The following is a 16,702-nucleotide window of genomic DNA, read 5'->3' on the forward strand; positions in this document are numbered from 1 at the left end:
TATGAGTTTATACGCCATTTATACCCTTCCAAAAATGTCTGTTTGTGTGTCTCTACTGTGTGTGTGCAGATACATTAAGGATACAAATGTTAAAAACAGTGCAGAGGACCTCAATGCCTGCATCAATAAGCTCACATCAGAAACCAGGACATGGACGCCCAAGCCAGGCGCTGTGCTAGACCTTGGCCTCGCTTTGAAAGACCTCACTAACAGGTAGATATGATAACACTTCAAGCACTGTGTGTGTGTGTTTTATCCCATGTTGGACTATGGGAAAGGAAAAAGACTGTTTGCTCAGTCAATACATTTACACAACAAGATAAGATCCCTAAATGTGAACATGTACATCAGTGTTTAGTTTTGGTCATCATTTCTGCTGGGTATAATATGCTATATTCAGACCTGCTGGTTACCACCATGCTACAAAAACAGGAGCAGTCATGTCAGCAGACTAGTTGTAAAAAAAGCCAGCAGTTTATCAAGATTATCCAGTTTTAGCACCTTTGGGGCATGCACCTGTAGTATCTACGTATGAATGTAATGGCATCTTCAAGACCCTTTTTTTTATGGTTCACGTTTTTTATTTCAGCCAACAACAGCAGTATTTGCAGGCTAGAAATGAGAAGCTGCTTTTGGCTTCCTTCGTCTGAAATCAAGACATTGTGTTAAAAATGACTCTGCCACTGTTATCACTACCATGTAAGAATGGGAAAGGTCAACTAACTATTATTATTACCAAAATGAATGATGGTCAAACTACAAAAAAATAGAAATGACAATAAACTGAAATCCTTTAAAGTGCACACACAAAGACCAGTAAGTTCTACATTTAATCTTATTTTTGTGAATATTTCCTTCATTACACTACCAAACATAGTGAGGCCATCACCAATCCCCCAGCCAGTGCAAAAATCTACAAGAACAGTTGGGATTTCGACTTGTATGTGGATGAGCTGAACAGCGCCATCAGCTGTGAGATATTTAAACATCGAGGCTGGATCCAGTTTTATTACACCTGGGCAGGCTTTCAAAACTACAACCTTGTTGTGCGGGTAAATATACTACAAAATCCTCTCCATCTATGGCAGAAAGCTCCTGCTCTTTATCTGTGTGAACTTTCCTGAGCTTTGTTGCATATAAATACCTTTAATGGGACATACTTCATCCGGTGCTTTGTTTTGCTTAAGAGTCATATTGTGGAATGATCTTAAGCAGAGCTGTGTGTGTGCTGTGGAAATTTTTCACACTAGCCTTTTACGAAGAAATAGTCTCTACAAGGGCAGATGCAAAGCAAGTCCAACACATGGGAGGATGAACTCCAATCTAAGAGTTGCTGAGAATGAAGACAGGTAGAAGGCAGTCACTCAGCTCAATAAGAACATGTGGAGGTCATATCATGCAACAACAAGATTTTAAAAGCCAGTGCTCTGCTCTGTGTCCTTCTTACCTCTTTCCTTCCCTTCATGCTTTGAATGGTCCTCCCTGGCTGATTTCTTCTTGGTCCCCAGTCTGTTCCTCTGGCTATTGCTGTTATGAAATGAAAACCCACTCTGCTTTCTTTTATATTTCTGTTGCTAACTTGTTCAAAGTGTATGTCTGGTTAATAAAATGCAAATGTCCCAACGTGTATATTCAAGATGATTGAGACAGACGACAACTTTGAACCCTTTACTGATGGCTACGACTATTTGGTGGACTTTGTGGATCTGTCGTTCCCCACCAAGAGGCCTGACAGAGAGCACGCCTACATAGAGGTAAGACATTGTAAAGCAACCACACCACACAGGAGCCTAGAAAGGTGTTAGAAATGTTTAAACATAACTACCTAAACATATGATGCATTGAAAGATACTAAAAGAACAAGAAGGGTCAAATGTCTTTAAATGAATCTGTTATGTGAGGTTGTGTAAGATTGCACATTACTGTTAGATTTATGTTTCAGGAGAACCAGTAATTCAGACATGTGAGATTCTTATAATTCTTACCATAAACTTTTCAAGGCATGACTCAACTCTGGAGAGCACTTATGATGGATTTACAAGCTGACGTACCAGTTGCATAACGCAATTATAGAAACGCCCTGCAAATATAGAAAACAACATAAGCGTTTCCAGATGACACTGAATACAGCTTAGACACACTAGTAGGAGCTGGCAGAGCCAAAAAGCAGAAAGCCATCAGTCATTTGAATGATTTCTCATCATGCGGTTCACCAGCATTGAGTTAATGCTATTATTATTATTGTTATTTAGATTATTATAATGCAGGCTTTCAGAAACATTACCGTTGTTGTTTTCTGTATTTGCAGCGTGTTTCTGTCATGTGTTGTAAATGAATAAGTACAGCACATATGTTGTCATGTTCTTGACGGTGTTTTGCATTCATTTGCATGTATTTTCTTAAGTAATCCTGATGTTTCTCGGTTTCTCTCTAAAGATTAAAAATAGGGTTGGGGTGATGAGATACGTGGTGCTGCACGGCCGTCTCTGGGATGATCTGTACATCGGCTTCCAGAACCGCATCAGCCGAGACCCGGACATCTACCACCACAAGTACACACACTTAATCTCATACATCAAAACAATCAGGGTTCAGTACAGAAAACAGAAAATGTCTTTTACTAAGAAGAGACTTTCAATATTCATGTGCATGGGTTTAATGCAGGGCTATAATGAAATGTAAGGAATGTGTTGGAATACACACACACACACACACACACACACACACACACACACACACACACATATATATATATATATATATATATATATATTATAGATAATATATTATATATATAATATATATATTATATTATGACATGCCGTTCAGGAAATTAAACTTTGAATATATTGAATGAAACCTTGGAATATATATATATAATATATTAGGTTTGTGTGGTGTGGTGTGTGTGTAGTATTTATTTGTGTGTGTATATATATATACTGCTATATGTTGTCTGTGTTGTTTGTATCTGTTTTAATTCAACTTGTTCTTAGTTTGAGCTGCAGCATTGAGGTTTTTCATCTCAATGGGATCCTTCCTGTTTAAATAAAAGTTAAAAAGAAATCTTTGGGGCTGTATGGAACAGATTTTGCTAAATCGGTCTTGAATAGGATGAAACACCATACTGATAAAAGCCTTTGACTCATTGTGAGGCCCACGTATTATAAATATCCTAAACTTTAATCTTTCCTGTTGATCTACAGATTCTGGAACCACTTCCAAACAAAACTACCGACTTGCAGACCAGACTGGAACAAGTTCCTGCAACAGGAAACTTCCATACAGGACCCTGACACACACAGTCACGGCATCGTCTACGGCTTACTCAATCTAATCAGTGGGATATTAAGATTATTAAAGTCAATATGGGTCTGAATGTGACAATCCAAATAAGAAGTACTAGTAGTATCGAATACTGATTAAGAATGTGACTGAGGACACCTACTGGTTCAGAAATATCACTTTGGAATCGTCATCAAACAAGATGATATTTTTCACCATTTGCTTGTTCTAGCTGAGACTTTAAAACATTTTTTAAACTATTATTATTCCACAACACAGAATTGGAGCTATATGAAAAAATAAACTAACTCCTTTGGTGGATTTCTTTCAATATTTAAGACCCAGACAAATTTTGGTCACAAAAAAGGTTAGAGGTTCTGCTTTATTATTCTATAAATTCAGAACATCACACTACGATTCGTTCAGGTTTAAGGTTTAACATTTCAGAAAGACTGGCCTTTAGTATGATGATATACTAGTTTATTCTACAGTAAGGTCTAGAGCTCTTCAAGCACTGGGTGTAGTAGTTAGGACCAAGCCTTGTAGAAAGGAAAGGGGTAGGAGACGATTTAGCTTTCAGCCAAAGTGCATTGTTACAGGCAGGCACGGACTGATAATCTGGCATACCGTGCATTTGACCGGTAGGCCGACGTGCTATTTGGGCCGATAAGTCCCAATATATATATATATTTTTAAATATTGGTCTGACCGGCCCATAACCAGTAGATCACACAGCCCAAACACACTGTTGAACAACCACCCTGTTTGCTTTGGTCCCGCCTACAGGCAAAAAAAAAAAAAAAAAAAAGCAAGTTTCCTTACCACGGGCCCTTACACGCTGACTGACAGGGGCCGGCCCAATCAAATCATGAAACACCTCCCCCCTTTGGCTTGGTGCGCTGGTGTGCAGTTTATTTATGGGTGAAACCATACACATATATACACAGACATATATACACAGACATATATACCTGCGTTACGTTAACACTTCCGCCATATTGGATGTGGCAGATCTGCCCGTGAACTAATACAAGGAAATGGACTGAACTTCATAAAGCGCCTTTCTACAAAGTTCTTTAAGTTAATGTCTCTTATACACCCATTCACACACACACTAATATATCTGGGAAACAAATAGGCACCAAAAACAACGTATGTAACTTTTAAAGTAATGATTATAAATGTTTACTCCTTATGTAAGCACCAAACCAACGAATGTATTTTTCTAATGCTGAGTGTTTACAGCTACTAATGTGCGTAACACTGTTACTGTGATGATAAATATTGAAATATATATATTTAACATTTAATCTGTGTCTATAATAACCAGATCCTGAAATGTAGATGTGACTAAATAAAGAGCACTAACGTTTACATTTAACTGATTTTGATTAATCGTTTTTATATTCACATTGATGAACATATGTATATATATGTATATATGTATGTCTATATACATATGTGTGTGTGTGTGTGTGTGTATGGCATGCCGTTCAGGAAATTAAACCTTTGAATATATTGAATGAAACCTTGAATATATTGAATGAAACTTTGAATATACGGAATGAAACCTTGAATATATTGAATGAAGTCTGAATATATGGAGTGAACCTTGAATATATTGAATGAAGTCTGAATATACTGAATGATATTTTGAATATATTGAATGAAACTTTGAATCTATGGAATGAAATCTTGAATATATTGAATGAAGTCTGAATATATTGAATGAAGTCTGAATATATGGAGTGAACCTTGAATATATTGAATGAAGTCTGAATATATTGAATGATACTTTGAATATATGGAATGAAACTTTGAATATATGGAATGAAACTCTGAATATATTGAATGAAACCTTGAATATATTGAATGAAACTCTGAATATATTGAATGAAACCTTGAATATATTGAATGAAACTTCACTGACGTCAGAATTCGCGGCAGTGCCTGCAGCCATCTTGTGTCATCCTCTGTTACACAAAAAAAGCGAATGACAATGAGTCAGGCTGCCCGCAAACTAGTTGCAGCAATACTTAACAATGAGGACATGATAAATACACTGGCAAATGCGTGCCAGAATCCTCCAAATACCCCTGCCCAATACCCTGCCCGTACTTCAGAAGAAGAAGTGCGCTCAATTTTTAACCGTGACAGGCCTACAACAGGCCAGGCAGCTGCTTATCGGGCCAACCTGAGCATGCCCTCCACCTCTCAGGAGTGCCCCAATACAGCCCCTGTGTACAATCTCCGACCATACACACGAAAGGGACCAAGACACAAGAGGTAAGAATATTTAGGCTTTATTTAAAACTAGATGAGGGGTCTCAATAGAGTGAATATAAATTTATAGATCATATTCTATATCTCAGTGCAGCTATGATGAGCCCTGGTAACAGGGCATCTCCTTCATAAAAAGGCACAACTCTGAACGGAACACTCTGCTGTGTGTAGAGGTCTGTATGGTTAGCTTGATATAGTTTTCAGGTGATTTAATGAAGGTAAAACACAGTTAATGGCCGTGCGTAATGGCACTGCGCTCTGACGCGGCACTTCTTCGGGACTGGAGAAGCTGCTGCGGCTACAGGGATTTCATGAACTGAAAGAGAAGCTCTTCATATATTGTTTAGATATAATAAAAATCACCTAGATTCATAGACCAATGCAGGATGAATATTTAGTTTAGTATAGATTGAACGTATTTTATGATCCGCGACACATTGTCAGCTTTGGGCAGCTAATGGCATATATCCACCACAAAATACATAGCCTACATGAATACAGTGTAAAATAAATTCACTGTTAACACTGCCTGTTTCTATACAGAATTATATATTTTCTTTAATGTTTCTAAGGTTTCAGGCACAAGACAGTTCACGTTCTGTTCGCCCAGGGCGCAAATGTGGCCAGGACCGGCGCTGCATGTGCCAAGACGTGCCAAAAAAGCGTGGCTTTTTGAAAATGGCCACATCAGGTCTGCCTTGGAATTTGGCTGTGACTGGGATTCTGACAGAGTAATGGAGGCAATAAAAACAGCCTTCCAGCCAGCTGTGGAGGGATGCAGGTAAGTTTTGGAATTGTTTTGTAATATTTGTTACCTCTTTTCATTGGATATTTGCAAGAATACCACAACATATTATATTATGAAAGCTTTATTTTAAGTGCCTGTGTGTTGTGAATTAATATATTATTTTATTATTTGACATTCCCCTTTGCTGCTGCTCATTTCTGACAGGCTTGCTGGGATATATAACAAGATGAACACACATTTTGTCAATGCATTATGGTTGTAAATAGCTCATAACAATTCCATTGAAGTTACACTGAACTGAGGTGTCCTGGTAGCTCACCTAGAGTGTGCATCCTATTTACTAAAGGCCAAGTCCTTCCCACAACAGCCAGGGTTCAAGTTCTTAGCTCTTAGCTCAGGCTCTTAGCTGCATCCCATCCCCTCTCTCTCTATCTCTCTCTCCCTTTCCTGTCTGTCTACAACTGATGCTATAAAATAAAGTTAAATTATGAAAAAATATATTTAAAAAATGTATACTCAACTAAATAACAGAAGTAAACGGAAGTTGGGTGAACTGAGAAAATGACAGAATGTATATTTTTGTGTTCATACGAATGATGGTGATGGTGTGCTCTTTTAGCTTTAATGGAATTTTCATGCACAGTGTGTTTTCCCTTCCTTAGGTTAGAAATCCTGCTGCCATGCTACAACAAACTTGTTGAGCCATCCCTTACCCCCACACAGAGTTTGAATGGAGACCTTGTGAAAAAACAGTTTCATCAGAAGTCCATTTATGTCAGTTCCGTTCCGTTCCGTTCCGTTCCGTTTTCTTCCGCTTATCCGTGATCGGGTCGCGGGGGCAGCAGCTTCAGCAGGGAAGCCCAGACTTACCTCCCCCCAGCCACTTCTGCCAACTCTCCCAGGGGGACCCCAAGGCGTTCCCAGGCCAGCCGAGAGACGTAGTCCCTCCAGCGTGTCCTGGGTCTTCCCCGGGGCCGCCTCCCGGAGGGATGTGCCCGGAACATCACACCAGGGAGACGTCCAGGAGGCATCCTCACAAGATGCCCGAGCCACCTCAGCTGGTTCCTCTCGATGCAGAGGAGCAGCGGTTCTACTCTGAGCTTCTCGCGGATGGCCGAGCTTCTCACCCTATCTCTAAGGGAGAGCCCAGCCACCCTGCGAAGGAAGCTCATTTCGGCCGCTTGTATTCGCGATCTTATTCTTTCGGTCACTACCCAAAGCTCGTGACCATAGGTGAGGGTAGGAACGTAGATCGACTGGTAAATCGAGAGCTTCGCCTTTCCTTCTTCACCATGACAGACCGGTGCAGAGTCCGCATCACTGCAGAAGCCGCACCGATCCGCCGGTCGATCTCCCGTTCCATCCTTCCCTCACTCGTGAACAAGACCCCGAGATACTTGAACTCCTCCACTTGAGGCAGGATCTCATCCCCGACCCGGAGACTGCACTCCACCCTTTTCCGGCTGAGAACCATGGCCTCGGATTTGGAGGTGCTGATTCTCATCCCAGCCGCTTCACACTGAGCTGCAAACCGCTCCAGGGAGAGCTGAAGGTCACGATCCGATGAAGCCAACAGGACCAGATCGTCCGCAAAAAGCAGCGACCTAATCCTGAGGCCACCGAATCGCAGCCCCTCGACGCCCTGGCTGCGCCTAGAAATCCTGTCCATAAAAGTTATGAACAGAACCGGTGACAAAGGGCAGCCCTGGCGGAGTCCAACTCCCACGGGAAACAGGTCCGAGTTACTGCCGGCAATGCGGACCAAGCTCTGGCACCGAGAGTACAGAGACCGGATAGCCCGTATCAATGGGTCCGGAACCCCATACTCCCGGAGCACCCCCCACAGGACCCCCCGAGGGACACGGTCGAACGCCTTCTCCAGGTCCACAAAACACATGTAGACTGGTAGACATGTAGAACTCCCCTGCACCCTCCAGGACCGCGCTAAGGGTATAGAGCTGGTCTACAGTTCCACGGCCAGGACGAAAACCACACTGCTCCTCCTGGATCCGAGGTTCGACAATCTTGCGGACCCTCCAGGACCCCCGAAAAGACCTTCCCGGGAAGGCTGAGGAGTGTGATCCCCCTATAGTTGGAGCACATCCTCCGGTCCCCCTTTTTGAAGAGGGGAACCACCACCCCGGTCTGCCAGTCCAGAGGCACTGCCCCCGATGTCCACGCGATGTTGCAGAGACATGTCAACCAAGACAGCCCCACAACATCCAGAGCCTTGAGGAACTCCGGGCGGACCTCATCCACCCCCGGGGCCTTGCCACCGAGGAGTTTTTTGACTACCTCAGCGACCTCAGCCCCAGAGATGGGCACCACCACGGGGTCCCCAGACTCTGCCTCCTCAAAGGAAGACGTGCTGGTGGGATTGAGGAGGTCCTCGAAGTATTCCCTCCACCGACCCAAGACGTCCCCAGTCGAGGTCAGCAGCACACCATCCCCACTGAACACAGTGTTGATAGTGCACTGCTTCCCCCGCCTGAGCCGCCGGATGGTGGTCCAGAACCTCCTCGAAGCCGTTCGAAAGTCGCTCTCCATGGCCTCACCGAACTCCTCCCACGCCCGAGTTTTTGCCTCTGCAACCGCCGAGGCCACATTCCGCTTGGCATGTCAATACCCGTCAGCTGCTTCAGGACTCCCACAGGCCAAAAAGGTTCTGTAGGCCTCCTTCTTTAGCTTGACGGCATCCCTCACCGCCGGTGTCCACCAGCGGGTTCGGGGTCACCGCCACGACAGGCACCGGCCACCTTACGGCTACAGCTCCGGTCGGCCGCCTCGACAATGGAGGAACGGAACAAGGTCCACTCGGACTCAATGTCCCCCGCCTCCCCCGGGACATGAGCGAAGCTCTCCCGGAGGTGGGAGTTGAAACTCTTTCTGACAGGAGATTCGGCCAGACGTTCCCAGCAAACCCGCACAGAACGTTTGGGCCTGCCAGGTCTGACCGCCATCCTCCCCCACCATCGGAGCCAACTCACCACCAGGTGGTGATCAGTTGACAGCTCCGCCCCTCTCTTCACCTGAGTGTCCAAAACATATGGCCGCAAGTCCGACGACACGACCACAAAGTCGATCATCGAACTACGGCCGAGGGCGTCCTGGTGCCAAGTGCACATGTGGACACCCTTATGCTTGAACATGGTGTTCGTTATGGACAATCCATGACGAGCACAGAAGTCCAATAACAGAACACCACTCGGGTTCAGATCAGGGGGGCCGTTCCTCCCAATCACGCCCCTCCAGGTCTCACTGTCGCCGCCCACGTGAGCATTGAAGTCCCCCAGGAGGACGAGGGAGTCCCCAGAGGGAGCGCTCTCCAGCACCCCCTCTAAAGACTCCAAAAAGGGTGGGTACTCTGAATTGCTATTCGGTGCATAAGCACAGATGACAGTCAGGACCCGTCCCCCCACCCGAAGGCGAAGGGAGGCTACCCTCTCGTCCACTGGGGTGAACCCCAACGTACAGGCGCCAAGCCGGGGGGAAACAAGCAGTCCCACCCCCGCTCTGCGCCTCTCGCCGGGGGCAACTCCAGAGTGGTAGAGCGTCCAGCCCCTCTCAAGGAAACTGGTTCCGGAACCCACGCTGTGCGTCGAGGCGAGCCCGACTATATCTAGCCGGTACCTCTCAACCTCGTGCACCAGCTCAGGCTCCTTCCCCGCCAGAGAGGTGACATTTATGTGAGGCCTGACAAAATCATTTTAAGTAAGGAAAAAGAATCTGTAGTACTGACGATTTTAAGATGACAGTGGCAGTCACAACGGCAATACTGTATTTTACACTTGATTTATTGTATTGTATTATTATATTGTATTGTATTTATCTGTTTGCATTTACAGTCAGTTTTTGACGGAGAAAGCAGCTTTACAAATGACCCTGGTTTGGCAGAAATATCTCACACGGGTAAATATTTTTACACTATTGCATCATATGTTAAGTCTTTTTTAAAAAATCTATTTCATTTTAAGTAATATTTTTGTGCAGAAAAAAAATGTATTGTACAAGACCTAAATGTGTTCTGATGCTCACTGTCATATAAGTTAAATGTTACTCAAAAGTTTTTTTTCATTTTTTCCATGTTACAGTTTCAGCCATCGGTAGTACGCCTGACGTTTCCACAGAAGTTGTCCCAGACATCTCCACTTCTGAGGCCCATTCCCTTTCCAGTCATACCCCTTCCATGTCCAGTGGTGATGAAGTTATATGGTGTTTTGATGCACCTTCTATCACATGTCCACTTTTGCTGGTGTCATAACTATTGATGAGACTCTCACCCAAGTCCAGTGGAACTCCTGCCATCTCCACTGGCAACACTCATGGGTTGTCGGTTGGCCTCAATGTCAATGCTAGCGGCAAAAGGCATGGCATCTTTGCGAATAGGACCTCCGGTGGGTCCCATGGTCCCACTCAACCCAGTGCATCGGGCAATAGTTCATCCAGCACATCCTACAGGTCCATCTTTTCAAAATTTTTCATCTCTTCTCATACAGTATTGTCAGAAAATGGTGTCCTGAACAGAGAAGAAAGTTGCACTCTCTCTGGATTTGTTTTGATCTGAACCTCTCTGAGGAACAAATATTACTTTGCCTGCCCACAGACAGGTGTATATTAGTGCAAGCAAGTCTGTGGATCCATTCTATTTAATTTGTGTTTGCCACGTCAGCCGAGCATCCCCCACTCTGTCCTGTCCTTGTTTACAACAGGCAGCTGTCCAATGGCATATATTACACCTTTAAATAATGCACTGTCCATTCAAGAAAATTAAGTTATTAAACCATCAAGGAAGGTCTTTGTCCAGTGGTAATGCAACAAATATGTTTAAAGAAACATCATATTTGTACCTTAATTATAAAATATTCTTTTTTTTTTTTGTAGCACATACCTTGACGTATTTGATGAAGAATACCTATCTGATGACCCTGATCTCCAGGAAGCTATTTCTAGGTCTTTAGATTCCAACGCAAGTGAGAGGTCAGTAGAAGATATTATATAAAAAGTGTTGTATTCCAGGATAACAACTGATTTCCTTGCCTGCCTAGATACAAGTAGCAAAAAGCAAGCTGCAAACTATTGTTCTTTCTTTATCTGTTATCCAGTCATTTCTGTGGTCATTTTGTCAACAATATTCAATAGATCATTTTTTTTAATATCATGGTTTAAAAACTTCTCTGAATGGAGGTTACCCGTGCTATAACATGCATTATATTTCATGTGTATGTATGGTCCCCTTTACACCTGGTGTCAAAAGTGTTTTTTTTTTGTGATCAGGTTGCAATCAGATAGCACTTGACCACATACATTTACACGTGGTATTTATGTACGTCTATGGTGTCCACATCTGGCTCCAGTTGCTATCCAATCATGAGCCTTCCCATTGACAGGCATTTCCAGCAGCAGACTCTTTAAATGTTTGTTTGTTTTTTTACAACATGTTTCTGGGTTTGCATTTACACTTTGTGTTCAAGTGTCCCTTATTCCTTTACCTCATTGCAAACATTTTTGGAAAATGGGTTTTTAATCAATATTAATAACAATGCATCTGAGGGTGCCGTGGACAATGGAGGACCTACTCGGGAGTTTTTCCGACTCTGTCTTCTGGAAATTAAGGACAAAATTGGCATCTTTGAGGGTCCACCTGATGCTAAAGTCCTCACATGCAACTTCAAAGGTATTTATGATTAAATTAGTTTTCAGAGAGGATTTCTTTTTTAACACTGTCTTGAACAGCAGGGGAGTCTGTATCTGTTGCTGAATGTGCTCTTGAGTCTGTCCAGTGTTGGAGGGGATGGGTGGAATTTAGTTGGGATTATGTCCTCAGCCACCTCCAAGAGTGCTCAGCTATAGACCAACAATATTATTAATCTATATTAATACTGTAATACTACTATACTACTAATATAATACCTTTTTTGGATAAAAATCAGCCTGAACATTTCTGATACTGCTGTATAAGAACAATTTCAATGATGGATGTAGAGTTCCATTTTATAGTGTACTAATGCAATAAGTGTATATATATATATATCTATTTTTATTTTATTTTAAATTTTTTTTTATTTAATATATATATATATATATATATATATATTTCTTTTATATCTCTATATACTGAAAATAGTTTCAAATTCATTGTGGGGGATGCCCTTGTAGCTCTGTTGGTAGGGCATGGTACAGAACCCTCTGCAGTGGTTGGGGTTCAAATCCCCCCCCAACCCGAACAACACATTCCAATTTGTTTCCCTTTTAATAGGTTCAGAGTTGGCATAATGTCTCTAGGTGTCCTAGATACTATCCAGAGATACCCTCAACAGATGAAGTGCCTTTTTTTGAAGGCTGAAAAGAGCTTAACAGCAGCTGATGTAGAGAATCTCTTCCGGATCATTCACTCTGAAAGAGGGAGTAATGCATTCCAAGAAGAGTGCCGTACCCTGGCTTTTTGGCAAGACTACCTTTAGGATGCTGAATGTAAGTTTTAAACTGTTTTGGCTGCATCATGATAGTGCATGACATTGGAAAAAAATAATTTTAATTGAGACGCTCCACTATGTAAGACAGTTTATGTGAATTAGAAATACATTATTCCGGGCAGCAGGACTGTTTGTCAGCAGTTTGAATCCAGCTCAGACCAAATATTCAGTATGGCTAGTAGCTGCAGAGGTGCCAGTTCATCTTTTGGGTACAGCCAAAGTACCCTTGTTGCTCGGGCACTGAACCCCCAACTGCTCGGGGACCATCCTTTGCAAGTGGTGCTCACTGCAGAGCCAGTGGACATGCAGAAAGGTGGAGCTTCACCTACTCCAGCTCTATTTCTCTGGACCTATTTATAGGGTTTTGGTAAGAATATTGGGGTAAGCCAATCAGAGACAGAGTGAGGACATGCCTTCAGGTCCAGGGAGGTGGAGCTGGACTAGGTCATTGGCTCTTCATTTTGGCTACCATAATCCATAATCATATCTGGGTTGTAATGGCTTCTTGTGCATCCAGCAAAATATGAGCAGAATTAGCCTGTATTTATTATGGTCCTCATCAATTGTAGCCTATGCCCCGAGGAGGTTCAGCCCATCTTGAAGATTTATTTTAACTCGGACCAATTCTATTGGGTGTTATTTCAGGCTAGTCGGGTGTTTCTGAACCTGCTTATCCTCTGCCTTTCTTTTATAATGGTGTCCTGATTGTTTATGCCATATTAGGAACTTTAGGTACTTTTCCACAACATAGCCTAGCCCAAAAAACAGGTGTTCTAAGGGCTCCCAGGGCTACCTAGCCTAGACATTTCAAAAATAAAAAACTAATGTGTTTCAGACAGAAACACCGGATGCTGGGATGTAGTTCACTTGAAAATAATTTATTTTAACGCAGTGAAAATGTTTAAATTAATTCTCTCAGGACTGCCTATCTATATTTTTCTACCACTCGTCAAAAAGTCTGTCTTGTCGCTTCCTTCCGTGTCCAACCACACAATGTCTCAGAACTAGAGCACTTGGTCTCATCACAGGCGCAGCCGGGTAGCGAAACCGTGCAGTGCATCCTATCACATTACTACAATAAAGTCTAAATAAATACTGCAGCCTGAGAGAATCAACAACAACACATCAACCCGAAATAATTCTCAATTAAACTGTTTAGGGGAATTTAACTACTCACCTCTCTAACATCACTTTGCATCGCTTCAGTGGTACAATACTTTAGGAAAATAGTCATAGTCATCATTAATTGTGATACTTTCTTTTAATGTCTTACAGGTGAAAACGACGTCTCTCTGGAGGATATTCTTGTTTTCCTCACGGGATGTGACAGTCCAAGCACTGGGCTTCTCATCAAAGCCAAGCCTTGAGTTCATCACCCATTCCCGATTTCCATAAGCAAATACTTGTTGTGCAAATATTCTTTGCATTCCAGTTCATGCAGAATACACTGCTTTCAAATGTGATATGACTTTTGCCATACGCAATTCACCAGGATTTGGAAGAGCGTGAGAGGTAATATTATGGAGGGCTGTTGGAGCTCAGTTATGATGAGGAAATTTGTTTATTTGTTTTTCAAAAATAATTGTTGTCATTTAATCTTTTTCCTAGAGAAAGTATTGAATAAAGGCATGAAGAAATATAAGTAGAAATGTAATATGTTACTTTTGAAGCTATATTTCAAGCCATGGTTTTTGTTTCAAATTGAATATTGTGAACTTTAAGTTGAAAATGTGTGTCATTTATCTCTACCCTTTGATATGACCCAAAGCAGCAGTTAAGTGATTAGCAGAGATTATTTCCTCTAATGGTTATAGTAAGGCCCTCCTAATAAATGGTTCTACTGTATGTTTCTACTTTGTATGGACTGGTTCATTGTCATTTTAGTGTCTATGATGACTAGGATATGTGCATCCAGTACAGAAAAACTGTAAACAAAATGAATTTATAAGTCCATCTTCACCAATAGGGTTGAATTAAATTTACTTAACTAAAAGAACTGAATACTTCATCCACAACTAAATATAATATACATGGCGCATATCCATATGGTGATAACACCACATTCTGTTATTTAAGAAAAGCACATTATAGGCAAATCTTCGGTCCTAGGAACTGAACACACATTTATTTATATCTGAGTCTATATGTGACAATGTATGACACCACAATAATGTAACAACTTAATTACTGAAGCTAGTAGACTATCTCTCAAGCAGGTCACATGCTCTGACAAAAAGTTCAATTCCATGATTTCCATCATCAGTGAAGGGGTTGATGGGCCTTAACTCTTCATTCCACTGGTGATCATAAGGGGGTTGCACAGGCACACGATTGAGTGCCCTTTGATGCTGAGTCCACCAGACCGAGTTGTGTCCTGTGGTTGTACAGTGTTCGTATGTTTACAGACAGCATCCGAGATATGGCCATCCAGCTAAATCCTAAATCTCGCATGTGAATCAGCTGAGCAGCTGGTATGTTGTACCAAAGCTGACAATGTGTCGCGGATCATGAAATACGTTCAATACTAAACTAAATATTCACCCTGCATTGGTCTATGAATGTGGGTGATTCTTGTTGTATCTGAACAATATATGAAGAGCTTCTCTTTCAGTTCATGAAATCCCTGTAGCCGCAGCAGCTTCTTCAGTCCCGCAGTAGTATGTAATGTATGTAATGTAAACGGACCCCGGCTACTTCCTATCATATGTTCTGGTCTTGTCCGAAACTTTTTCCTTTTTGGTCATCCTTTTTTGAAGTCATCTCTAATGCTTATGCTTATAACTTCTCACCGTCTTCTTTGGTTGCTGTTTTTGGTTGGTTTTCTGATCCAACGGGATCTGTTCCCCCTGTTCATCTACAGAGGGTCATTGCCTTTTCCTCATTACTAGCTAGACGCTTAATTTTATTCAAGTGGAAGGCTGCTATTCCTCCATCGCATCACCACTGATTTAGGGACGTTATGCAGAATCTTAAGCTGGAAAAGATCAGACGCACCCTCAACGGTTCCATCAGCAGATTCCACAAAACCTGGGACCCTCTAATAACCCATGTGAACAATTTCCCTGGTCTGGAACTGGAACTCTGAGTGACTATACCTGCCCTTGAACAATCCTGTAACAATAAGTATTAGGTGCACTTGTTGTGATTGTTTAGTCTTGTGTTTTTGTTTTGTTTTTGTTCTTCTCTCCTGTTTTTTCCTGTCTGACAAATTTTGTCACGTTGATTTTGGATTTGTTCAGTCTCTGTCTGTTGTCGGGATTGTTTTTCTTTGGTTATTTGTAAAACAGAATATGATTGTTTTGTATGATAATTGAAAAAACTATAAATAAAGTGTTTGAAAAAAAAGAAGGCCCCAGGCTGACTATAGAACATGACAACTGTGTGCACAGTGGAAGGAAACACTGCCTCTGCATCAGATTTATAAACCACATAGTTCCAATTTTCACCCAAAATCCAAGGTTTTGACTATGTTCAGCAAAATGTCAAGAATGAAGAGAGTTACTCTAATATAATCATGTAATCATTACAAAGAACACCACTTAGACAATACCAAGGCATGACCCGGGGGAAGTTCAGAATGAAAGAAACATCTAATTTTAAAGACAGAGAAACCTCATGAAGAAACTCAGTAAAATAAGTTATTCACGGCTGAACGGTCTAACGGGTCACAGCTGCTGAATAAGACAAGCTGCATACTGTAGTTACTTTCTCACAGATTTTATCACCACATGCATGAAACAAGCAGCACGCTGACTATAAAAGGGCGATTGGTTCTGAGTGTGCTGTTCTACATGAACGTGATATGTTTCTCACATATCTTTCACACTCTGCTCACTTTAATAACTTCATTGTGCACACAGTGTGAAAATGTTGCACATGTTGCATTGTCGTGGGAAAATCTATTACATTACCA

General features: G+C 42.0%; 1 protein-coding gene and 1 long non-coding RNA gene across 4 annotated transcripts in view; both read left to right on the top strand.

Moving 5' to 3' along the window:
• cmah (cytidine monophospho-N-acetylneuraminic acid hydroxylase) overlaps positions 1-4,093 on the top strand; it is a 43,541-nt gene extending 39,448 nt beyond the window's left edge. For all 3 annotated transcript variants that reach the window (XM_019257870.2, XM_019257872.2, XM_019257871.2), the window contains exons 11-15: positions 70-213; positions 878-1,052; positions 1,638-1,754; positions 2,437-2,552; positions 3,207-4,093. In XM_019257870.2, coding sequence (XP_019113415.1) covers positions 70-213; positions 878-1,052; positions 1,638-1,754; positions 2,437-2,552; positions 3,207-3,378 — 724 coding nt within the window. In that variant the 3' untranslated portion in view covers positions 3,379-4,093. The remainder of the gene's footprint in view (positions 1-69; positions 214-877; positions 1,053-1,637; positions 1,755-2,436; positions 2,553-3,206) is intronic.
• Positions 4,094-9,992: 5,899 nt separating this feature from the next.
• On the top strand, positions 9,993-15,276 carry LOC109142596 (uncharacterized). Its single transcript, XR_003464307.1, has 4 exons — positions 9,993-10,225; positions 10,408-10,774; positions 11,198-11,990; positions 12,573-15,276. It is a non-coding gene; the product is annotated as an uncharacterized LOC109142596 (long non-coding RNA).
• The last annotated feature ends 1,426 nt before the right edge of the window (positions 15,277-16,702 follow it).

Source organism: Larimichthys crocea, chromosome XX (genome assembly GCF_000972845.2).
Source record: "Larimichthys crocea isolate SSNF chromosome XX, L_crocea_2.0, whole genome shotgun sequence".
Taxonomy (NCBI): Eukaryota; Metazoa; Chordata; class Actinopteri; family Sciaenidae; genus Larimichthys; species Larimichthys crocea.